The 14796-nt window shown below is 43.5% G+C and overlaps 1 protein-coding gene across 1 annotated transcript in view; it reads left to right on the top strand.

Annotated features, from left to right (window-relative positions):
• HYDIN (HYDIN, axonemal central pair apparatus protein) overlaps positions 1-14796 on the top strand; it is a 289232-nt gene that overhangs the window by 128937 nt on the left and 145499 nt on the right. Inside the window, exons 19-20 of the mRNA XM_004690198.2 lie at positions 10355-10593; positions 13633-13903. Coding sequence (XP_004690255.1) covers positions 10355-10593; positions 13633-13903 — 510 coding nt within the window. The remainder of the gene's footprint in view (positions 1-10354; positions 10594-13632; positions 13904-14796) is intronic.

The raw sequence follows: 14796 nt of genomic DNA, 5'->3' as shown, positions 1-14796 counted from the left end.
CCAGGCCAGATGACTCAGCCCGTGACAGGAGAATGGCCATGGCGCGATGTGCAGACACACCCAGAAGCCAACGTTTGCGCTTGACAGAGAGCCGCGTGCCTGAGGCCTCTTTCTCTTTGGCAGAGCTAACTGTAAAGCCCAGAAGGCAGGTCCAGCAGGCCCTCTTGGGTGTCAGCCACCCTGAGTGAAGGGCAGCTATTGCTTAAATGTTAGGTAACTTGACAGTTGGCGCCTTCCCTGCATGCACAGCGACAGTGCTGCTGATTCCGTCTGATGGCTTCAAGTATAAGTTTAAACTGAAGTAAGAGGTTGGCTTCTCTTGTCACTTGAGAACCACCCAGAAAATTGAAAAAATATATATGTGTAGGTTTCTGGCAAGCCTTTCAGCCTTCATTCTTCCTATCTTGTCTCTTAAACAGTGCCAGTGAATTGTTTTTTCCTAATTATTATTCAGTTATATACATATTAATTATTTGTCAATCATACACTTAATTGTGTTGTTATATATTAACACTTTTCAGTTATACAATTAATTGTGTTGTTATATATATATTAATTGTATTAATTAATTAACAGAGGGAAAGTAAGGTAAAATTTTCTTTATATAGATTAAGTGTGTTTTTCCTCCAACCCCACTGTTTCCATAAAAATGTAACTTCTCCATTACCAGCATCATCATCCACCCTACAGTTACAGGGTGTGTGCTTGCCCCCTCTCCGGTTATAAATTCAATTCCTAACCAGCCATGGCAGGAGATGCAGTCTTTGGAAGGGAACAAGCAAATAGAAGTCAGACTTTCATGGGTCTCCTACAAGCACCCTGAGTCTACCACCATAGCCCAATGTGTCCAGTGCATACAGAACTGGGGTGCAGGCCAGAGGCTCAGGGGTGGTGAGAGGCTTCACCAGAGACAGAGCGTGGAGCAGAACAGGCAGATCGACGAAGTACACTGCTGAGGGGAGCAGTGGGCGGGTCAGGAGAGGTCTGCCACGCCATGTGGTCGCCTCCGGGGCAGGTGGGGATCAAACTCATGTGGAAGTGGCCTCAGCCTCTCAGTGCAGTGCCTTAACCCGCTGCGCCACCAGGGAGGGCCAAGTTCTTTATCTTTTCAAGGAACTTTTTCTTTAGAATATAACACATGGACACAGTATTAAATTCAAATGGCTTCTCTACGGCCACATATAAATGAGGCCACAGATTCATGGATAAAGTCTTTTGCTTTGATGCCTAGAGTTTTCTGAGATACTTCATTTGGTGGTGGGTGCACCTGGGGTGCGGGGGAACCTATACTTATAAAATACCAGCAACAATGTGAACTTCAGTGAAAACAATCTAGGAATGAAATCAAAGCAGGAGAGCAGAGTAATAATTAAATGGACTCTAAAGAGAAAGGATGACCATATCCTTTTAGGATGAGTTCCTTATTCAGTAAATGTGTGTGTGTTCTTGTTACACAAATAATATTATCCTTTTAAAAAAATAGAAGTTAAAGGTGAGAAAAAAAAATCACTCACAGTGCCTCCAGGGACACAGACACCGTCAGACTTGGGGTGTGCCTCTTCTGAAGCCTTACACTGCGGCTGGCTTGTCTGTGTGCCTCCCCGCTCCTGTGGGATAGTACTTTTATCAGAGACATGCGGTTTTTACTCAACAACATGGCGTAGTCACTTTTGAAGTGAATTACTCAGGGTTATCCTCAGTGACTGATTTCTTGGCATCCTTTGTCTCTAGCATAGCTGACTTAACAAACCCCCTGCTGACAGGACGTTGCTAACCTTTTACCACCATAAACTCCCAGACTAAGTTTCTAGCAGCACAGTTGTTGTAATTGGTATGAACGTCACCGAGAGTCCTGACACACCTCAGGGAATCATCTCCCAGAAATGCTGCCCGGTGGTGTGAGGAGCGCCTCACTCCCCCACACTGTGCTAACCTTCTGTTTGCTTCAGCCAGACCTGGCAGATGAGAAAGCCTTGCACTGTTCTGTTTGTGTCCGCCTGACTCACTGGTGAAGAGGAACGTTTTGATTGTATTTATTGACCAGCAAATATTTGTGAGCATCTTCCCATGGCTGGTGCTAACTGTGTGAGCTGTACTAACCAAAGTGAGAGACATAAAGGTCAACCAACTGATTTAGAGACAAAAGTGTTCATTGCAGGAGCTTTTGATTTGTGACCTAAAGGTTGAAGACAAGGAGGACAGGGGTAAACGGGGTACACGTTCCAGCAGACAGCCCAGGTCGCTGCACCACTGTTCTACTACAGACACAGCAGGGGTGTGGGAGTGGAGAGTGCCTGGGAAACCCCACTTTGGGGCCTGCCCTACGGGGGCTTGGAACAGGCCATCTCCCACATGGCCTAAGGCTTGACTGCAGGCTGCTACTTGTTAGGCCAGAAAACTAACAAACATCCACCATGTATGAGACCCATGTATCCTATATAGAGTTTGGGGGTGTACTACTTTCTTTGGAGGGGTCCTATAATAGCTTTTTCAAAGGTGATAAAGGATTTAGCACCCCTGGTCCAGAGCCCCTGACCTCTTCAGCAGGATCGGGGCTGGGAAAGACAATCCCAGGAGCACAGAAGGAAGGGGGACTGGGCGTGAAGTTTTGAATGAGAAAATGTTAGCAATAACCACCTTTGTTGAGTACTTAGTCCCTAGTAGACAAAGTGCCGGATGCTCTGAGCCCGTTTATTTCATGTCCAAGTGACACATTTAACCGAAACTGAAACCGACATTTTCAAATCAGCCCTCAGTGGCCTGGATACAGTAGCAGGGCCGCAGGTGACGGCCAGCCACGGGCCTCTGAGCTCAGGCTTTCATCTCAGCCTCTGCCTCTCCTGTAAAGCGCCAGCCCCATTCTCTTGCCTCCCTGGTCGTCGAATATCCACTTAATTATTTTAAGCAGCAAAGTGACTCACTCCAGGGAAGAGAACCACATGACTAGAGATACCATTTAGAAGCCGCAAAGGAGAAAGGTCTCGGGGACTGTTATTGTTCTTGTTCCACAAAGAATTGATCATCTGCTGAGATAATAGTATAAAGCCGAAGAACCCCCTCACTCTGCATTGGCCCCCATCGTTACACACGTCTTCTCATCCCATGGAAGGACATTCTTACAGATTTCAATTGGCAAAGGAGTCATTTTGAAGCAAAGTGCACAGTGCTATTTTCTTGCAGCTTCATAGTCATTAGCACTACCGAATAGGAGCTTGTCTGAATGCATTCACTCTCCTCATTGTTGAAATGACATGTGCAAACAATAGTGTTCACTTCTGCCTTTTGTGGCAAATATTAAATCCCAAACAGGGAAGCTTATAAAAGCTCAGTTTTCCCTTGGGAGATGAGCCCTGCCTGAGAAGTCTGCTGGCACCCTGCTGCCAAAGGAAATGCACATGTTGTCTTCAGAAGTCTGATCCCTCTGGGAGCAGGTCTGACATACATCACCACCATCACTGGCTGACTCAAGCTCACACTTGTTCTCCTCTTTGCACCATCTACATGCCTGTGCAAACCTGGCCATGTTCACAGACTGCTGTGTGACCTGCCTGCTTAGCCCTAATCATGGTGTGTGTGTGTGTGTGTGTGTGCGTGTGTGTGTGTGTGTGAGAGAGAGAGAGAGAGAGAGAGAGAGAGAGAGAGAGAGAGAGAGATTAACTATCATAGCAACTGTTGCTGGAATTTTGGTGGAAGGCTTAGGAAGTCATATGTTTATCACCTTCGGAACAGAGTGAAACCCTCTATTCAATTTTTATTCCTGAGTAGCAAATTCTCACAGTAGTGACTTCACACAACACCAACTTGAACCAATTTCCATGGCATGACCTGACTGGATTCTCTCCTTAGGATCTTCAAAGGCTGAAACCAAGGTGTTGGCTGAGCTGCGTTCTTCTCGGGAGGCTTGAGGAGGGAGATCCACTTCTAGGGCCCTCAGGTGTGGGCAGAGCTTCTTTCCTTGCAGTTGAGTGCTGTCATCCAGAGACTGCTCTAAGCTGCCCCAGAACAGTTTCCTGCATGTGGCCTCTTCTGAGGGCCCCCTCACACCCAGAATCTCTCACCAGTCCCTACAAGGGACTGGGCTCGCCAAGTATCATCTCCCTGTCTTCAGGTCAACTTCAAGGCTTTAACTTCTTATGCAAAATCGCTGCACCTAGATTTGTGTTTAGCTAACTATCTACAAAAAGATAACTCTACACCTGGAGATGGAGATCTTGAGGGCCATCTTAGAAGTCTGTCCACCACAAACCTTCACAAACAGCTGCTCATCTGGCAACAGTGTTGCATTGTAAATGCTGTCTCAGTAGCCATTAGTTTTCAGTTTGTTTTTTGTTTGTTTGTTTGTTTTTAGCAAATACTGTTAATCTCACAATTACATGTCACATGGGGCATTTCAGATTTCAGTGAAATGAAGACAGTAGCTGTCTTTTTTGAGGACTTACTATCTTCCAGGCAGTCCCCTAAGTTTTACATGAATTACCTCAACCTAGTACTCACTGCAACCCCAGGCAGAGGTGCATGAGCTACATACAGGTGAGGAAACTGAGACAGAGCTGGCTGAGTGACGTGCCCAGTGCCCCAGAGCTGGAGTTCAAACTCACATCTGTTTTCCTTCAGTGCCTCCTTTCTAACCTGTGTCCACCTGTTGATGTCTTGCTGTACTGAGATGTTGAAAAGGTGACAGAATGTCCTCCATAGCGCTGATGGTCATCATCCATCCTTTTCATCAAGTTTGCAGTCTAATAACAGAAAATGTCACATAGGCCAAGTCCTTCCTACAAAACAAAGGGCACCCCTGAAAGTCAAATACAAAAGAAACACAAGGGTGTTAGAGCAATTTGGAGCCTGGCTTTTAGGAAGGTTGGTCCAGAACCTGAGCAGCTGGCATTTTAATGTGCCTTCTTGGATTTTATGATATACTTTGCTGCCTGGTCAGATGCCAAACATTGATTAATAGGCTTCATCAAAAGGAAGAGACACCAATTTGGCCCTAGGGAGCAACTTCAGGTCTTCTATCCAGAGCAGCCAACCTGTGTCAGCAGGAATCAGCATAGAAATGGTATGAGCCCTTCTGAAACAAATGTCCCTTGACTTGAAATAGCAGTGGTGCTGGTGACACCCTCACTTCTTTGGGAACAGAGGAATGACCTGTATTACTGGCTGGAGGGGGGAAATAAATGGCCATGATGGAAAATACCGCATTGACATTCAGAAATACCTGTTTGTTGGTAAACGGACAAAAACGGCATTGATGTGTGTTTTAATTCCAAACAGAGTCTCAAATAAGTAAAACTACATGTGATACTATAAGGCCACAAATTGGGGAAGAAGAGCCATTAGTGAGGTGATCTTGTGTAGGACTTTTTCAGTTTATCTTCTAGCTGTCCATCCACCTGTCCTCCCAGCCTGTAGTTCCCAGAGGAGTTGAAATCTAAGTTATGTCTCCACTTCTCTGTTCCGATGGAGTGAGCTTTGAGTTGGGAAACCTAAGGATGTGGCACTGGAGTAGAAGCATCAAGGTAGCTCTGGCAAAGCACAGCTGGCAGCTCACCATGCTCTCCCCGTTCCTCTCGGACCCAGAGCCGGGGACATTTCCAGCTCTCTTTGAAGTTAGGTACAGCCACATGAAGTGGCCAGAGGGGGTGGGCAAAAATGATGTGAACCACCTAGACCTGTTGCCTAGCCTCCTACACATGGCCCTCCATCCTCTCTCTCCTCTTATTGACCAGCTGGGTGTCAATGTCCAGAATGGCATAGAGGCCACAACTTAAAGATGCCAGAACCTGTTTAGCTGGAGTCCTTGAATGACTGAGCAGGACAGAAACCCCTTCTGACATCTGTCATCAATTAGAATCACGTGAACCAGACATAAGCTGCTATGGTGTTAAGCTGTTGAGTGCCACAGATCTTTCTGTTATAGCAACTAGCATTACTTTATCTAAGAAAGTAAACTAGAATCTAAAAGCTGAAAGTAAGAAAGACAAGTAGTTTAAAGTAAGGAGACAGGCTGATTACTCATGCATGAGAGCTCTGTTTCCATGTGTCACTTTGATTGGGTAGGTCAGACTGAAAATATTGGACTCCCGTGTATGGCAGTAAAAATGCTGATAAAGCAAAAGCTACAAAGATCCATTAAAAAGTACTTGCAGCAAATTTCATTTGCATTTATAGCTCTTTTAGAGCTCATGTTTATGTCATTTTCTAGTTTGACTCTGTTAGAGGAACTCAGTGTTTTCACTTTAGGCCTGACTTCATCCAGGCTGACACAGATTGGGAAGCTTCTTAACAGAAGTTTGACCGCGGGTCCTGAAGGCTGCACGTCCAAGATCAGGGAGGCAGCTGGGTTGGTTCTGGGTCGTAGACTGCCACCTTCTCACTGTGTCCTCATTAGGCAAGATTGAGGGGAGGAAGCAAATGTACAACTTGTCTGGTTTCATGGGTTCACAGGTACAGAGAGATTTTAGCTCAGGAGGAACTGGAGGACCTTGACTGAAATGCTCTCTAGATGAGACTATTTACTTTATTTAGGGTTGATGCTGGTGCAGGCGCCATGCCAGGACTGGTGGGATGGAATGGATGTATTTTGCATGTGAGCGGTACATGACTTTTGAGGACTGGGGCATGAGCCGGATGTCTGAGTTCTCCCAGAACTCCTGTGCTGAATATCTAGTCTCCAGTGTGACAGTATTAAATGGAGGTGTGGGGGAGACAGGGCAGTTGGAGGGGAGACTTGGCATTAGTTGAGTTCATGAAGGTAGAGCCATCAGAAGCATTACAATACTGTAAGTGGATTAAGATAGTTAAAAATGTTGTTTGTTTAAAAAAAATTAGAAATTATTTCTTTGATTTCTTTGAATCTAAGTACAAGCAGAATATAGTAACATTAATCATTATAGATTCTCTCACCAATTATAATTTATCTGTAATCTGAAAAGTTATGAGTATTATCTTTTATTAATTTTTATGATAAACCTATTCACAAATGACGTTAATGTTTCTGGAAAGACATACTTCACTTACTGTATTAGAAATATTTTAGGACTCTACAAAGAGTAATTTACTATGAGAAAAGATAGAACATTTTAGAAAAACAGATCAAGTCACACAAGAGTCAACATACTTTTCTCTGTACGTGTCCTTTGAAGAGAGATAGCTATACAAATATCCTGTCTCATTCTAGTTTATCCAGTGTGGTGTTCGATGTTTAATTATATCTGTTAAGCTGACACTCTAGAGGTGTCTCATATTTAAAAAATCATGAGTAACAATAGGACTCTTAAATCTAAGTTTGTTTTTTCCATTAATAGTAAAATTTCTGTATCAACATTCGTCTACATCCTCATTCTAAACAATCCATAGTCTTGAAAATTTCTCTTCTTTCCTTCATTTGCTTTATTTATTTTGAAATGCAATTTGTTAGTTCTGTAACTAGCTTTCTGAGCTAACAGGATTTACCCTCAGTTGATCATTGAAAAACTGGCCTTTAGTTTTAAATATTAGATTTTCCTTATTTAAGTCCCCACAGGCCTATTCCTGAAAGAGTGTTTATTCAGGGCCCATAGTCTTAATCAGCAGTGAGGCAAGACCAGAGTTTCAGTGACATTCCAAGGCATTGCCACCCTCTGAGGTTTTGCAGCAATGTACATTCTTATTAACAGTAGCCATCAGTGCAGCTGCATCCCAAACCCCGACCTAGACTAGTCAGGAAGTCCCTGATTCACAGCCATACATTGTACCTAAGCACTAGTAGAGCAACACGTGCCACCAGAAGCACACCATTGAGAACTACACTATAGAGATTAAGTGGAAGAAGAGTAATTTGTACTGGATGCCTGCTCCAATCCAACCCACAGAGAATATTTTTACATTTGTTCTAAACTACATTATTTTCCTCTATGTGCTTTGCTTTAGCGCTCTCCTTCTGCACTACCATACTCAGAAGAAGAGTATGAGGAGCCAAGGAACCAAGCACTTCTTCAATAAAACTGAGCGCTTGGCTTTTGCTTTCAGTTATCCTGGAAGCTTCTAAGTGATATCTACAGCTCTTAGTCTTTGTTTTTTTCTCCCCTTTTCCCAGTGCATTGTTCATTACTAAATATTTTCTAAGACTATTAATCCAGGGTAAAATGGGCCAGAACTGGTTTACATGATAGAGCAAACAAAATAGGGATATATTTTTTGTTAATTTTGAGTGACTGTTTTCATATGATACCAGAGTGAAATAAAGTTGGATTTTATTAGTCAATAGCACAGTGTAATTAAGGATCAAGCTGGCTGGTAATTAAGCTCAGCCATTTGGATAGAAAAGAGAACGTGTCTAGTGCACTTGTCATTCAAAGGGGTTCAATATCTTCTGCCCTGGAAAAGTGTTGTTTACAGCTCCCTGGGGCATTTTCACTGCAGCCTTCTTGTGACTTGGATTTTTGTTGTTTGCACGTTTGTCTCCCTGGATGTCATTTCTGTCTATTCCTTGGGAATGAGAATGTGCTTTGGACATTTTTGTGTCTCCCATGACACCTAAACATTGGAACTACTGAATATGTATGTGCTGCATTTACTTGAAAAGGCCTGACAGTAATTGGCTTGCCAATTTTGCAGATGATTAGGAGGGGTAAGAGTAACTAAAACGTGCAATGTCATAATGTTGAAAGATCTCGACAGGCTGAAAAAAAATATTAAAAGAAATATAAATAACAAAACCTGAAATCAAAATATAAAAATAAAGCTGAGAAGCAGATGGTAGTAGTGTTTAACAGTGAGTTATAGACAGTTGAAGAAAGAATTAGCAAACTGGAAGATAATGCAGAGGAAGTCATCAGAAATGAAGCACAGGGAGCAAAAATGTGGAAAGTACAGATGAGAGACTGAGAGACAAGGGGCCTAATAGAGATGTCACACACATACCCAGGTAGACCTGCACCAGGCAAGGGCAAAAGACAATGAGGCGGAAACAACACTTAAATAGATAATGGCCGAGGATTTTTCAGCAAGAGGGATCAAAGCACAGATTCTAGAATGGTAGCAAATGCCAGGCAAGATTTGCAAATAGAGTCTTACACATTCTAGTGAACTTGCACTCTAAACAGAGACAAGGAGAAATGTCTGAAAAGCAGAGCATCTGAGAAAATATGTCATCAAGGAAGTGGAATATATACTTTAGACTAAATAAAATGCTTATAGGATGATTCGTTCTCATGATACCTTAACCAAAGTGGCAGCTTTGGAGACTGATTCTGCCCTACAGGTTTTCTTCTAAAACTGGGGTGCAGAGTTTGAAAGCTTGTGCTGAAGCAAAAGAGGAAGATTCAGTTTGTTCTCTCTGGTTCTAAGGGAGAAGATCAAATGCCAGTGTGTGGAAGGTTCACAAAACATATCTCTTCTTAACATAAGTAAGAGGTATCTACCAGTTTGAGTTGTTAAAATCTGGGCTTAGATGAGAAATGGGTTCTCTAACATTAACGTCAAAGGGTTTGATTAGAAGACAGATGCAAATGTATTTAGTGCCTGCTATGAAGTGAGCATACTTACAGATGATGGGGATGTATTAGATAATACCAACGAGGACAAAAAAGACAATTTCCTCCTCTGGGAGCTTCTAACCTGGTGTAAGGAAACAGACAAGCATGAAAAATAAGTCAGTTGTGTGCTGTGCCAGAAGAAAAGAAGTGTTAAGGGGAGAAATAGAACACACTAAAGGGGATCAAGAATCCTGGGGGAAGGCTTGCCATTTAAAATCCCTGGAAGGGATTGTTTGGCCTGAGGCCTCAGGAGGAGAGAGACTGAGCTCTGAGTGGCAGAGTGGTTAAAAGAACAGATTGGTGGGAATCGCTTCCAACTCTGTAATGCTGTCCTCCCGCATACTTCAAAGTAAGCATGAGACTTCAGCAAATACGATTTGATTGTATGAAATAATAGAAACCAGAACAACTTCCTACATTGTGTTTATTAATGAAAGCTGCTCATCCTCACTATAACATCATAGAAACTCAGCAGCTAAAAATATTTCCTTTAAACTTTCAAGTTCCAGAAAGGGTGTTGTACCTTCTGTTGATATCTCAGAATTTGGAGATTAGAGCAGGTAATTAGTATAGGCTTGTCAGAGAACTAGACTGTTATCATGAGAAAGAAATGTAAAGAATCATCACAGTGTTCAGAAGTAGAATTGTAGGTTTGCTCTTCAGAATCAGAGAAAAAAAAAGAAGCCAACAAACACCCAGCTGCTTTGATTTGAAAAAATAATGTTTGTCTGTGATGTGAGCTCCACAGTACCAGGCATTTGAAGTAGAGAAGGCTTTGACATGCGCAGGGTGGAAAGCCAAGAATATCTTTGCCCTTAACTTGTAGTCTTGTGTTGCAGGCAAACAAAAAGTCCCTTTGGACTGTTGAGCCCAGTGAAGGCACGGTTCCCCCGGAAACCGAGGTTCAAGTGACACTGACCGCCAACCTGGATGACATAGTGACATTCAAAGACACAGTCGTGTTGGACATCGAAAACAGCAACACCTACCAGATTCCGGTCCAGGCTACTGGATTGGGCTCTACCATTGTTTCAGATAAGCCCTTTGCTCCAGAACTGAATTTGGGAACACGTTTTAGGTAGGCAAAGTATTAGAGACCAATTTTTATAGATTATCACATGGTGCAGAAGCTGAACATCTCTTAATTTAAAAAATTATTTTTAAGTAAATAAAATCAGCCTCGTTAGCCCCTCCCCTTTCCAAATGCAATCTCCGCTTCTAGAAGGGCCCGTCAAGCTCAGAACTAGTAACTAAGCTATGACTCTGTTTTCCAAGCTGTGTCCCTTCACTCTGAAGAGAGGGTTCATAAGAAGTGCGTTCTTCCAAATTGAGAATCTCAGCTATGACTTTCCTCTTTGATTCCAATATGCTGCAAATCCCATTCCATCAATTTAGAAGCTACAGATGCATGTTACTGGAGCATTAAGTAGGAAGTAGAATGTAATTGGGAAGATAGAAATTTATTACAAATGTATCTTATCTGGCATTGCAAAGCCAGTAATTTTTTCCCCTATTAAGTCCTGTGCTTGCCCCCCCCCCACTATAACTCCAACAATTGAGGTCATTGCAGTTGATACCACTGATCACTCCAGAAAAACTAGAGTCTAAATATTTGAATAAGAAGTGGTACAGTGTACACACCACCGAGCAGATACAAGTGGCTCGGAAGATGGGTGGGGTTTGAATGCGTGCAAGGCTTATTTGAGTCACATGACTGTCACTAGTTGAGTAGTGGGGGGTCCTTAAATTTGTATCTGTCTGTGCAATATAGGGAGAATATCTCAAGGAGGGAGAAACCCCTGCATTCCTGTTTAACTGGCCCTGAAACCAAGATGGATACATGGTACTTGAGTGTCTGGCAGGAAGTCCGTAGGAGCCTTGCCACAAACCCACCCAAGTCTCCTTTCCCCTGTTCCAACCACAAAATGGGCAAATACTGTAAGCCAACAGGAATTAGGTAACAGGCATGTCAGAGAGCTGAATTGCCTGTGTTTGCAGACACTTATCCAAATATAGCTTTGTGTCAAATAAATGTAAAAATTTCCTTCCACCCATCTATTGGCATAAGTTAGGGCAATTTGTCATTGAGTACACACCAGCCTTCCATTTCCAAACTCATTTGTTAAGTGCACTCAAATATAATTATAGAAAGCAGTATACTGCAAACCAGACTTAATTACATGTTCTTAATCTACAAATAGCCCTGATCAGAGATATTCTGACGCTTGCTTGGAATTGCAAAGTTTGCTATTAGTTTTCTTTGAATAGAGACACTGACTGTAGTTTGTAGCTGTCTGTTTCCTGTCCGCCTAAATTTTATCTTCTTTGTGACATAAAACCATGGTGCTAGTGATCTCCAGAAGAAAGGGGTGGCCAAACTTCAGCCCACTGCCAGTTTCTGGAACACAGCCATGCCCGTCAACACATTTTCCATACCTTTCACATTGCAGCACAGTTGAGTAGTTGTAACACAGACCATGTAGCCCCCAAGTTGAAATTGTTATTAATGATTAATTATAAAATTAACTTTACAGGCCCTCCCCGGTGGCACAGTGGGTTAAAGCACAGCACTAAGAAGCTAAAGCCACTTCAGCATGAGTTTGATCCCCACCCCGGAGGTGATCCACATGGTGCAGCAGACTTCTCCTGACCCTCCCGTTGCTCCCCTCAGCAGTGTACTTCATTGATCTGCCTGTTCTACTCCCTGCTCTGTCTCTGATGAATTCTCTCACTGCCCCTGCACCCCTGGCCTGTACCCCAGTTCTGTATGCATAAATAAACCTTTAAAAAAATTAACTTTACAGAAGAAAATCACCACCTTCCTGAGCATTGTAGCTACTCATGTTACCTCTTCTGATCACATACTTTTTTTTTTTTTTAAGATTTATTTGCATACAGAACTGGGATACAGGCCAGAGATATAGGGGCTGGTGAGAGGATTCAGAGACAGAGTGGGGAGCAGAACAGTCAGATTTACAAAGTACACTGCTGAGGGGAGCAGCAGGCGAGACAGGAGAGGTCTGCCACGCTATGTGGATCACCTCAGTGGCTATCAAAATCGTGCTGAAGTGGCTGCAACCAGCTTCTTAGTTCTGTGCTTTAACCTGTTGCACCACCAGGGAGGGCCCTGATCATACAGTTTTTAGTAACTCTTTGAAATTGTTAATGCTTCTGTGTCTTTCTCTAGTAAATATATTTGTTCTGGGTTGTAATAGTGATTGAAAGATTATCTCTTATTGTGAGTAAGTGACTGAGAGTCTGCCTAGTTATTATTTGTTATTACTGAAACTACTGTTAGCCATGAAATCAAGCTGCTGAGTAAGAACCCAGTGAGTATGTCCCAGGGTAACTGAGCCTGAAAACCATCAGATATTCTTTTATTTATCTGATGCTCCAACTTACCAGATGTGTAAGGAGGAACAGATGGCATGGATTCTCAAGGCCTAATAAAATTAAAGAAATAAGAGTCCTAAGTTGAGTTTCCCCCCTGAAAAAGTCTTTTAAAGTAAGTATGTAAATCAGTTCTTTTTAAATCTCAGACACATTTGAACCAATTCTAAGATCTTAGAAACTTGAATTTCTAGCAAATATTTACTGAAGAGATCTTCACATTATTCTTCATGAATGTAGAATAGATGAGTGAATGAATGAACCAGTGAAATTGAAGCATCTTTAGAGCTCATTTGTTTGAGAAAAGTGACCTGTCATCATCCCCATTTGGTAAGGCTGAGAAGAAGCATATCACTGTTCTTCTAAGTTCCTTTCAGTTTAAGGCCATTAGAAGACATTTTACTCAGTCAGTAGAAATTAACAGAATGTGATTGAAATACACCTCTCTTCCAACAGGTCTTTCCCTTTCACTCATAAGGACAACTTCCCCCATGATGGTTTTCACTTGTTCTGTAGCCTGCTTGACCTGCTGGGGAAGACGGAGGGTGTCAGGCACCACTTTCCTGCGGCTCCTCCCCCGGGCGTGGCAACATGGGCCAAACTGTCCCCAGCTCAGTCTGTTGACCCCAAGAGTAGACCCTGACCTTGTCCTCTGCCGTGGTCACTCCTGGTGTAGTGATGAACTTCCTGCAGCTGAGCTCATTCAACACTTGTATCCTTTTCCCAGCCAGGACACCTTTTATTACCACTTCAAGTTGACCAATAAGGGACGTCGTGTCCAACAGTTGTTCTGGATGAATGAAGATTTCCAACCCCAGGAAAAGCTAAGCTTGAAGGGTCTTGCTAAGAAGGGACTTAGTAAAAGCCAGGGGCCTGGGGCTCTCCAGGGGCCCGGAACTCTGCAGAGCCCCGTGTTTCAGCTCCACCCCGTCAGGATGGAGCTGTACCCACAGCAGACCTTGGACGTGATCCTGGAAGGCTACTCTCCTACTTCCACGGTAAGAGGACAGCACGTTTCAAAGCTAGTTTTCTCCTAAGCAAATCTTTGCTTTGTTTCTTAGGAGAGTTCCTTGACATTTATCTAAAGAAAGGAAGAGGTTTCTCAAGGATTTCAGAGAGCACCGAGTTACCATGGCAGCAGCCATTACTTTCAACGTTCAATTCTGCTCAGTTCCCAGTTCTCAGCTACCACGAACCTACTATTCATCTCCTCTTTTAAGCTGGTTCTCGTCCTCTTGGGGTCCACAGTCACCAGCCAGCAAGGCTCTGGCAGAGGGACAGCCAGTGTTCCCCAGAACCAAGCCTCTTGGGGACCTCAGCAGGTTTCCTTTCATATTTTTCACTCAAAGTTGTACTGTGCGCAACACTGTCCAGGTGCCAGAGCCTCCCAAGGGCCTTCCTCTCAGCCTGACAAAACAGCATCCCGTTCAGAATCAGCCTTTGGCATGTCAGTCAGAGAGCTGCCTTGACCTCAGCCCTCCAACCTTCTGCTCTTCCATCGTCTCCGTTCTGTTCAACACGTGCAGCCTGACCCAGACCTTGTGTCTGCTTACTCCTCTTCCCTTTTGGAGAGAGGAAACTACCGAAGCCCCCAGCAGAAGTTTCCAAAATCTCTTACGAGCCGCTGCGACCTCATAGGCCAGGTTTGCAGAGGCCCGGGAGGCTTGCTGGGGCTCCTGTTCACTCACCAGTCAGGAGGTGATGCTGACCTCCTCGTGGAACAGGGAACAGTAAGAAACCTCCCTTCCAGCAGACACAATGGATGGGAAAGCTGCCCCTGGTCTAGCTCCTCTGGGGTCACAGACTGAGGGCTGTGTGAATGAAATAATGCCTTGCTTCTTCATCAAGCATTTTCAGGTAAAAAGACATTCTCAGGGAGGAAAAAAAAAAA

This window comes from Condylura cristata, unplaced genomic scaffold (genome assembly GCF_000260355.1).
Source record: "Condylura cristata isolate star-nosed mole 26May11 unplaced genomic scaffold, ConCri1.0 scaffold00028, whole genome shotgun sequence".
NCBI lineage: Eukaryota > Metazoa > Chordata > Mammalia > Eulipotyphla > Talpidae > Condylura > Condylura cristata.
Note: the sequence above shows the minus strand (reverse complement) of the source record. Positions and strands in the feature narration are given on the sequence as shown.